Source organism: Orcinus orca, chromosome 1 (genome assembly GCF_937001465.1).
Source record: "Orcinus orca chromosome 1, mOrcOrc1.1, whole genome shotgun sequence".
NCBI lineage: Eukaryota > Metazoa > Chordata > Mammalia > Artiodactyla > Delphinidae > Orcinus > Orcinus orca.
Genome location: NC_064559.1, coordinates 99,405,269 through 99,413,966, shown reverse-complemented (window position 1 = coordinate 99,413,966; position 8,698 = coordinate 99,405,269). Strand labels below are relative to the sequence as shown.

The 8,698-nt window shown below is 61.2% G+C and overlaps 2 protein-coding genes across 9 annotated transcripts; one reads left to right on the top strand and one right to left on the bottom strand.

Moving 5' to 3' along the window:
* Positions 1 to 52: 52 nt before the first annotated feature.
* Positions 53 to 2,650, top strand: BGLAP (bone gamma-carboxyglutamate protein). Its single transcript, XM_004284571.4, is given in 5 exon segments — positions 53 to 1,666; positions 1,895 to 1,933; positions 2,138 to 2,207; positions 2,361 to 2,478; positions 2,480 to 2,650. Coding segments are annotated over 5 exon segments (447 nt in total). The 5' UTR covers positions 53 to 1,602; the 3' UTR covers positions 2,636 to 2,650.
* Positions 2,651 to 2,763: 113 nt separating this feature from the next.
* PAQR6 (progestin and adipoQ receptor family member 6) lies at positions 2,764 to 8,634 on the bottom strand. 8 transcript variants are annotated; one of them, XM_033414719.2, is made up of 8 exons: positions 6,559 to 6,885; positions 6,103 to 6,178; positions 5,529 to 5,656; positions 5,191 to 5,396; positions 4,939 to 5,065; positions 4,448 to 4,544; positions 4,091 to 4,241; positions 2,764 to 3,755 (listed from the first exon to the last, which is right to left on the bottom strand). In XM_033414719.2, exons 2-8 carry the CDS (start codon positions 6,151 to 6,153, stop codon positions 3,481 to 3,483), a joined length of 1,035 nt encoding a protein of 344 aa, XP_033270610.1. In that variant the 5' UTR covers positions 6,154 to 6,178; positions 6,559 to 6,885; the 3' UTR covers positions 2,764 to 3,480. The 8 variants fall into 8 exon arrangements, with proteins under 8 accessions (XP_033270610.1, XP_004284615.1, XP_049551171.1 ...); XM_004284567.3 differs by lacking the exons at positions 6,103 to 6,178; positions 6,559 to 6,885 and adding an exon at positions 7,624 to 7,746; XM_049695226.1 differs by lacking the exon at positions 4,091 to 4,241 and having other exon boundaries at positions 3,106 to 3,755; positions 6,559 to 6,894.
* Between the last annotated feature and the right edge of the window lie 64 nt (positions 8,635 to 8,698).

Genomic DNA, 8,698 nt, shown 5'->3' with positions numbered 1-8,698 from the left:
CAGTTGCAGGGCTCTGAGAGCCTCCAGGCTGGGGAGGGTTGGTGGGGGGTGTATCTGACCATCTGTATGGAAGGGCAGTGAAGCCCCTTGTCACAGAAACCAGGAGCCTTGGGTTCCCTGAGGCCAGGACAAGCTGCCGGGGGGGTGTCACTGTCCATGCGCCTGCCCTTCTCTTTGCCTTGGGTTGATTCTGAGAGGCTCTATGGTGGGCCTCCCTAGGTGTTTGTTTGCGCCTGGTGAGTGCTCGAACATGGAGCAAGTGGGCCCTCCAAATGGCTGGGGCTTTGTCCTCTGGCTTCTCACAACCCCCTCTTCCCCAGCCAGGGCCACAGGGCATCAGGAGTGACTTAGCCAAGGGCAGGGTGGGTGTTTCCTCCAGACTGGAGGGTGAAAGGAGTGGGTGTGGGTGGGGGCAGAACTTTCTTCCCTGGCAAGGGCTTCACCCTAACTCTGTAGAGAGAGGCCTGGTTGGGTCTGTCTAGGAGCAGCGGGGACACTCGGGAAGATGGCAGGGTGGTCCCTGATCATCAACCCCACCCCCCAAGTTGAGCCTAGTGGCTCCTCTCTCCTCCTGGACACGCCTAAACATCCAGCCACCGGCCGTGGGGTGGAGGCAGCAGTGCTTCGTCTGGCAGGTCTCCACCTGGTGAGTGGGTGGTGGGGGAGGACACCCTCCCTCTTCTCCAGGCTGAGCTGAGGCAGAAGTGGCTTTCAGGTCTGGGGTGGCGCTTTTCAGGCTGGATGTTCTGCCCCTCGGAGGACAGGTCCCCAGGGTTGTTGGCAGTGGGGAGGCTGTGAGGGCAGGAAAAGGATCGGGGTGGGGCGGTCAGGAGCTCAGAGGTGCGAGGGGCATGGGGAAGGGGGTTCCCACCTCAGTGCCCACCTGGCCAGTCGCAGACAGAAGGGCTGTCCTTACCTCACACCTGGCCACACCTGTGTTGGCTTTTGGCTCTTGGCCCTATGCTGCCCCAACCCCTTCCCCCGTCCCAAGGCTCAGGGCCTGAGCAGAGTCGAGCCGCCCCCATGCCAGGCCTGCTGTTGAGGTCTCTCTGGGGCAGAGGCCCTCGGGGTGAATGAGGGCATTGGCCCTCCCTCACTGAGTTTGGCTCCTGCCCACAGGGCTGACAGTGGAAATCAGCCTGTGGGAGGCTGTAGCCCAGCTCTGTGCAAATCTATTTTGGACCTCTGGGCCCCCCTTCCTCTCTAGGCTCCCCCTCCTACCCCTCCCCGTCTGCCCCGCTGGTGCTCAAACTGAGGCTGGGGCTCCGAGGGAGAGTGAGTAGGGGCTGGGAGACCTGGGGCAACCCCCTTGAGGAGGGGCTGGGGACCTTGTCTGGAGGCTGGCAGTCTTGGACTGAAGCCCACCTTCCTCCATCACTCCCAGAGGCCTGCCCAGGCAGCCGCAGCTCCAACCACAACATCCTTTGGGGTTTGGCCTAGGCAGTTGACCCCCAAATAGCCCTGGTAGATTCCCCCAAGACCCGCCCGCACCCTTGCCTCTGGGGCACAGCCCAGAGAGTATAAAACAGTGCTGGAGGCTGGGAGGGGCAGACCAGCTGAGTCCTGAGCAGCAGCCCTAGCACAGCCGCTGACAGACACACCATGAGACCCCTCATGTTCCTCGCCCTACTGGCCCTGGCCACACTCTGCCTCGCTGGCTGGTCAGGTGAGTGCCCCTACCCCTGCCCCAGCCCGCGGGAGCTGCGAGGGGAAAGCACCATGGCCTCACCTCTCCTCACCCCTTCCACTGGCAGTCCCTATTGGCAGTCTAACCACCTTTCTGTGGGCTCAGTCCATTTGCCCCCACTGCTGTCCTTGTGGAGGGAGAGGAGAGGGGAGGAGAGGGAGAGCCCTAGGGATGAGCAGGGGTGAACTGGGCTCCTTTTTCTTGCAGATGCAAAGCCCAGAGATGAGGAGTCTGGCAAAGGTGCAGGTATGAGGCAGGGCCTGATGGGAAGCTGTGCCCTGTATCACTCAATGGTGCTGCCCACTCCCAGCACCCCTGTCTCACCCTGGTCCCCTCAGTCCCATTCTCCCCTCCTTCCCCCTCCCATCTGGCTCTCAGGAAGGCCAGCCTACTCCCCACCTTGTCCACCCAAACTCGGAATCACCTGACCCCTGACCCTCTGCTCCACAGCCTTTGTGTCCAAGCAGGAGGGCAGCGAGGTGGTGAAGAGACTCAGGCGCTACCTGGATCATGGGCTGGGGTGAGAGAAAAGGAGGTGCTGGGCCAGGGCCCTGCATCTCCAGGATGGGCTGGGAGGAGCGGCCGCTGTGGGAGGACTCTGGAGCCCCAAGTGCAGTGGGAGGAGGGGCGGGCATTTTGCATGGAGGCTGACGCCAGTGTGTTGGGCTCTCAGAGCCCCAGCCCCCTACCCAGATCCGCTGGAGCCCAGGAGGGAGGTGTGTGAGCTCAACCCCGCCTGTGACGAGCTGGCTGACCACATTGGCTTCCAGGAGGCCTATCGGCGCTTCTACGGCACAGCCTAGAGCTCTCAGCCCTGCCGGCCTGGCTGGCAGCCCCCAGCTCTGGCTCCTCTCCGGGACCCCTCCCCCTCCCCTCTCCCTGACCTCCCTGCCCGGCAAGTGTGAGATCCCAGCAGCTGGGAGCATCATCCCAGCTGCTCCAGAATAAACTCTGGAAGAGGAACTGGTGGGGCTGTGATTCTTTGTCCATCTATGGAGTGTGAGGAGGAGGTATTGGGAGGATGGGGAGTGGAGAGGTTTTATCTTTTTCAGTCCCAGAAAGTGCTTCCCAAAATCTGTTGTTGAGTTATTTATTTATCCCTGCCTCAGTCCAGAAGCATTGAAGGTGGCTTCCTAAAGTCTAAATAGGGTTCTCCTCTCTAGCCCAGCACCCTCCCCCACCTCAACCCACTGCCCCATCCGTGACACACCCAAATAGACCAGATCCCAAAGGCCTGGACGCCTGGAGTACACGGCTGTGACCAGGACAGACAGCCTCATCGCCATAGGCAAAGAGCTTCCGGTAGATGGTACTGCCTGGTTTGGGGGTGGGGGCAGTAGCGGGCCTCCTGGCCTGGTTAATAAGCATTCAGGATGGGCCTGGGTTAGTCATGTTAGTTCTTGCCTGGGCTGAGCAGAAACTCCAGGAGCACCAGAGATGGGACCAGATGAAAGGGCCCAACACCTCCCCATCCCAGCCTTCAATGGCAGGTGGGGCAGCTCCAGCCTGGACACACGCACCTCCCCTCTCAGACCCTCAGCACTTCCCCCAGCCCCATCAAGAGCACCCTCCCTGACCCTCCTACTCACTCTCTGCCAGCCTCCCAGCCCCTCTCCTCTCCTCTGCCTTCTGATCTCCGCACTCTCTCCTCAGCCACTCCTCTTGGTTCCAGGCTCAGAAGTGCCCCTGTCTTATCAGGCCTGGGTCTGGGCTCCTCCCCAGCACGGGGGTGGGGGCGGGGGGGGGGGCACCTGGCCTCTGCTTCCCTCCAGGGCAGGCTCAGAGCTGGGGCCTCACTGTAGTTTGGCCTTTGTATTCCTCTCCAGCGGGCCACCCTGCAACAGGGGGCACGTACTGGGAGCCTGAAATAGGGAAGCTGTGAAAGCAGCAATGATGAGCAGGTTCCCAGCCACTGCCAAGCCCAGTGTGGCCACTGTGCCCGCCAGGCCCAGCGGCGGTTCCTGCATGGCCAGCCAGGCTCGGCGAGATCCCATATCAGCCAGCACCGCCTCCAGCTGGAAGTGTGTGCCCAGCACTGCACAGATGTGGAATAGCTGGTGGCTGTGGCCTGTGGGGAGGATGGGCGTGTGAGGGCACATACCCCATCCCCAGGGCTGCCCCAACTCATCCTGTGACCCATGGTGAGCACCACATCCTCTGGGCCTGCTACTCCCCTAAAACTGGGAATAAGAAACCCAATTCCCAGTTATTGGCAAGAGTGAGTGAGCTGCTGTGCACAGAGCCCCTGGCCTACAGGCTGCTGGTTTTGTTGTTATCTGAGGACTGGGGCTGGGCCTGGACCCTGAGGGCCCTGCCAGGAATACTCTCCTTTACTCAGTTCACTCTGTGCTCTGGGGAGCTGTCTCCCCAACCCCTCCTGGGCCAGGCCAGGTCTGCTCTCACCGATGTAATCAAAGCGTCCTGGTGCCAGCCGCTCAGGCAGGTGGGAGGCAAAGAGGAAGCCAGTGAGCAACGCGCAGAAGAGGTGGTAGCCGTGGCTGGTGCTCAGTGCCTCCTGCCCACAGCTGTGGCCCCTGCCCCAGCACAGTCCGAGCTGGCAAAGGAAAAGCAGGGTTGACGGGGAGGGGCTTTGGGGGTGGACATCATGTGTCTGGGATCTGGTGAGGATGAGGAGGGGGAGGGCACAGCTGGACTGGGTGCTGGGCTAGGAGGGTGGGCAGCAGGGCTGAGTCAGGGATCGAGGGGGCAGGGCTGGGAGTGGGCACTGTGAGGGTCAGGACAGGAAAGCAGGAGCCTTACCCGATAGAAGAGCGGGAGGTTGTCGAACAGAAAGGGATAGGTGAAGGCAGCCGTGCGGAGGATCTTACTGAGCGCAGGGCTTTCTAGCTCTGGGAACCTGGGAGGCGGGAGTGAAAGGCTGGTCACCATCCTTATGCTGGGGTGGGGGTCAGAGGAGGGCAGGGGACCTTTGGCCAAGATGGAATGTCAGTGTAGCTTAGTGGCTATGAAAGCCCTTAGGCCACATGACTCCTCTGTGAGTGACAACAGCTGTTAGACGGGGATAGACACCTGCCTCTTAGGTGGCTTGTGAGAGTTAGAGACAGCGCAGGGATGGTGCTGGTGCACAGGGTCTGGGCACAGTAAGTCCTCAATAAACGGTCCCATTGTTACCAATGTTGTTCAAGAGCAGTGAAACGCAGGCACACCCCAGTGGTCCTGGGTGTCCAGGTGTTTGTGGGTGCTCTGTCCTGTCCCTCCGCCTTCCCCTTCACCACTGGCCGAGAACCCACCGGGAGTAGCAGGAGAGGCCGGTGCACAGGAAAGAATTGAGTGCGGCGGCGGGCACAAATAGCTGGTGCAGGCGGCTGTGCAGCCAGGAGGCCGGCATGGAGTAGGCGGCATAGGGGAAGGCGCAGCCTGGCGGGGGGAGGGGGGGAGGGGAGCTGAGGCCCCGCCCCGGAGACCCCGCGCCACACCCCCGCCCCGCCCCGGAACGCCCCCGCCCCCCTGCCCACCGCCCCAGCCTCCGCCGCGGGGCTCACCCAGGCTGTAGAGGCTGAGCGCGCCGTAGTCCAGGAAGTAGCAGATGTGACGCGCGCGGGGTGACATGGAGCTGAAGGTGTGCGCGCAGCACGACGCAAACGGGTAGAGGCAGGCGGGCAGCAGGAAGACGAGCAGCGGCCAGTGGTAGGGCTCCGACCGGAAGCCCTGGCCTCCCGCCAGCGCCAGGAGGCGCCACAGGAAGTACCTGCGGCAGGCATGTGCTCAGGCCACCGGACCCCCAGCGACTCCCAGTGCTGCCCGCGGGCCCGGACGGTCCCGGTCCGCCTGAGTACCCCCTTGAGCTCGACGCCCAAGCCTGGGACAGAGCCTCCCTCACCAAGTGGGCAGGAAGTGAGTCCAGATGTTGACGGTCTCGTTGGTCATCTGGAAGGAGCTGAGGACACAGTCCAAGGCCGAGCTGGTGGGGCGGCGGTAGCCAGACATGATACCATCTTCCCAGAACACCTGGGGTTGTGGGGGGCAAGGGAGGAGAGGAGTCACTGTGTCCCACCCTTTCTCTCCAAGGGACTCCACTGTGTCCCACCCTTTCTCTGGAAGCAGGGTGGAAGGGAATGGGCTGGAGATCACAATGGCCCCAAAGTAAAACTAAATCCAACCCCATCTCACCACAGTTTCCAGTACCCAGAGAGCAGGTGAGAAACAGAAGAGGCAGAGTAAGGGGACAAGATAGGATGGACACAGGGTGCTCTGAGGAAGCCGACTCTGGATAAAAGAGTGTTCTGGGCTCTAGGGAGCAGGTCACAAGCCTGTTCCTTAGAGAGCAGAAGAGTCCCACACTGAAATGGCAGGGATAAGAGTTAGCCTAGAGCAGGGACTTCTGCACTTGCAAAAAGAGAAGAAACTTTGCCCCAGCCAGTCCCCTGAGAAGTAGGAGTTGGTGACTCCCTCACCCTGGGGACCTGGTGGACGCGAAGGAGTTGGGGCAGCTTGAGACTGAGCATGGTGGCCCGGCACCTCCACGTTGACCTAGAGACAAAGGGCGGGGGGGGGGGAATTAGGTATCTGCCCCCATCCACAGGTCCCTTTTCGCCCAGGTCCAGGCTGAACCTGGTCACTGAGTCCCAGGGTAGGCTGTGTACCCGGGCATGCATGCGGGTGGTAGCTGGCCACCAAGCTGCTTCCTTCAGGCCAGGGGAGGCTGGCCCAGCTTCCCCAGTGATCATAACCCCAACCCCTCCCCAGCCTAGCCTGGGGGCTATTTAGTTCCCCCATTGAGAGGGGCTGGTCAGCCTCGACTCAGCAAGGAGTGGAGGGTCCTCCTCAGCCAGAAGGCTGCCTCAGTAACCCTGGACCCTGGAGCCAGGTCCCCAACCCCCAGTTTTTGTCTCAGAAGAACCCTGACTTACGGAGGCCAGCACAGAGAGCGCCTAAGCACACACCACCACCGCCATCGCCAGCACCAGAAAGCTCCTTGGCTCACAGTGCCTGGGCTGAGCACAGAAAACTTAGGGTGCTCAGGGAGAATTCTTGGAGAGGCCAGATGCCTACCGGTGGGACAAGGAATTAGGGGGATGCCTGGCTCTTCTCTGAAGACTACACGTGTGCCCCGGGGGGGGCATTTGGGGTCCCTGCCCCATCTGAGCCCCGGCCCCTCAGCCTCAGACCTGTGTGCTGCCTCCGGGTGGCCGCAGCTTTGCTGCCCCGCCCGCCCGCCTCCCAGGCTGCCTCTCCCAGGCACATTCCTTGGCACAAGTGGATGGGCTGGGCCACCAGGGCGGGTGGAGCTGCCCCAGGAGGAGGGAGAACAGGACACTCCTCCCACCTCTCCAGGCCAAAACTTTCCAGCCCCGCCCCGTGCCTCTTCCTGTCATCGCTTTGCCTACTCTCTGTGTGCATGTTTGCTCCGCACACACTCCGGGCCCTCACACCGCCAGCCTGAACCCCAAGCCTCTGTTCCTGTCTTTCAACATTTTGGGGGCCCTCTGCCCTTGAGCTGGGTGCTGGGGACCCTGCTGGGCACAAGGCCGACCTGGTCCCTAGTCCCTGCACCCTGGCTGAGATTTGATAGATGACCCCGGGAATTCCCTGGCGGTCCAGTGGTTAGGACTCTGTGCTTTCACTGCCGAGGGTCTGGGTTTGATCCCGGGTCGGGGAGCTAAGATCCCACTACCACAAGCCTCGGGGCGCAGCCAAAAAACAAAAAGAAACTAAGATAGATGACCCCTCCCGGAAGTGGGATGGGGGTATTCTGACCTATCCTGAGTGCGGCCCAAGCTGCCTGGGGGAGGGGTGGACCAGGAAGATGCTGGCGTCTAGCTCCCCTCAGGGTCCCTTCCCTCAGCACTGGGGTTCAGAGGTCTCTGAAGTAGTTTGTGCTGGAGCCATGGAAATGGGGGAGGGGCCGGCCGGAGCAGGCGAGTGGCCTCTAGTTCCCCAGAACGGGCGTCTTGGCCCCAGGTGAGCTTCCTTACCCAGAGTTTGATGGGCGCTCCTAAGCCGGTGGGTCGGCAGGCCCCGGGCTCCACGGGTGGAGTCCCTGGCTCTTGCCAGCCGGGCCAATGGGAGGGAGAAGAGAGTGGCGGGCAGGCGGGCCAGGCCTGGGCGGGGAGTGGGAGACAAAGGGGAGCCAGAGAACAATCCCAGCCTTGTCCAGCCTCCAGAGAGCCGTGCGGGGTGGCCCAGCCCCATTAGCAGGCAGCTCACTCGGGCTCCAGCGCACAGCCAGCCCCTTCAGCTTGACCCCACCCCACTGAGAGCAGACTGGCCGGAAGAGGCCAGGGCCCTAGCCAGGATGCAGCCAGGGTGGTGCAGAGCGCCCCCCTCAGACCAGGCTGCCCCACGGCTCCAGGGTTCCAGGCTCTCCCAGGAGCTGAGAGTGGCTCTGCCTCAAGCTGGGCAGAGGAATCCAAACCCTGAATATGAATTCTCCAAAACCTCTTCTCACTGTGCTTCGCTGCCTCTCAGCGCCTGGTGCTGGGCAGAATCCAGAGCAAATGCATTTGGTAAATGTTGGTTCAACCTCGAGGGGTTCACCAAGCTTCTCCACTCCCCAGACACACTTGAGGTGTCAGTGCTTGCGGAGGGATGGGGTTGAATACTCAGAGGCTGGTTTCAAGGTTCACCCTCACCTCTCCACTGAGGAAGTTTCTCCCTGATTCAGAGGACCCAGCTGAAAACCGCAAACCACCCCCAGGGAGCAACGTAGCCTTCAAAATAGTTGACCCTTGAACATAGGTTTGAACTGCGTTTATATGCAGCTTTCTTTCACTAAATATGTACTCAGTACTACACGGTCCCCAGTGGGTTGAATCATGGATGTGGAACTGCAGATACAGAGGGCGGACTGTAAAATCAAGTGCAGATTTTTGCTTGCATAGGGGTCAGCGCCCTAAAACCACATATTCTTCAGGATCATCTGTATATTGTTTTCACCTATCACCCTTGTGAAGGCAGCAGCTCAGTTCAATGAACTTCACATCTATCAAAACCGTCTCTGGAGTTTGTGCTTCAGCTGCTGGTTACTTGCTTCAACTGGGCCACCTCAAA

What these genes read in the sequence shown, in the direction of transcription:
- PAQR6 (XM_049695212.1), bottom strand. Translation starts at nt 7,023, where the DNA reads ATGACAGGAAGAGGCACGGGGCGGGGCTGGAAAGTTTTGGCCTGGAGA. An exon ending in CACCCGGAGGCAGCACACAG is followed by an intron (nt 6,179 to 6,816) that starts GTCTGAGGCTGA and finishes CTTTGTCTCTAG; the next exon opens with GTCAACGTGGAGGTGCCGGG. An exon ending in ACCTCCCGCTCTTCTATCGG is followed by an intron (nt 3,756 to 4,447) that starts GTAAGGCTCCTG and finishes TCCTCCCCACAG; the next exon opens with GCCACAGCCACCAGCTATTC.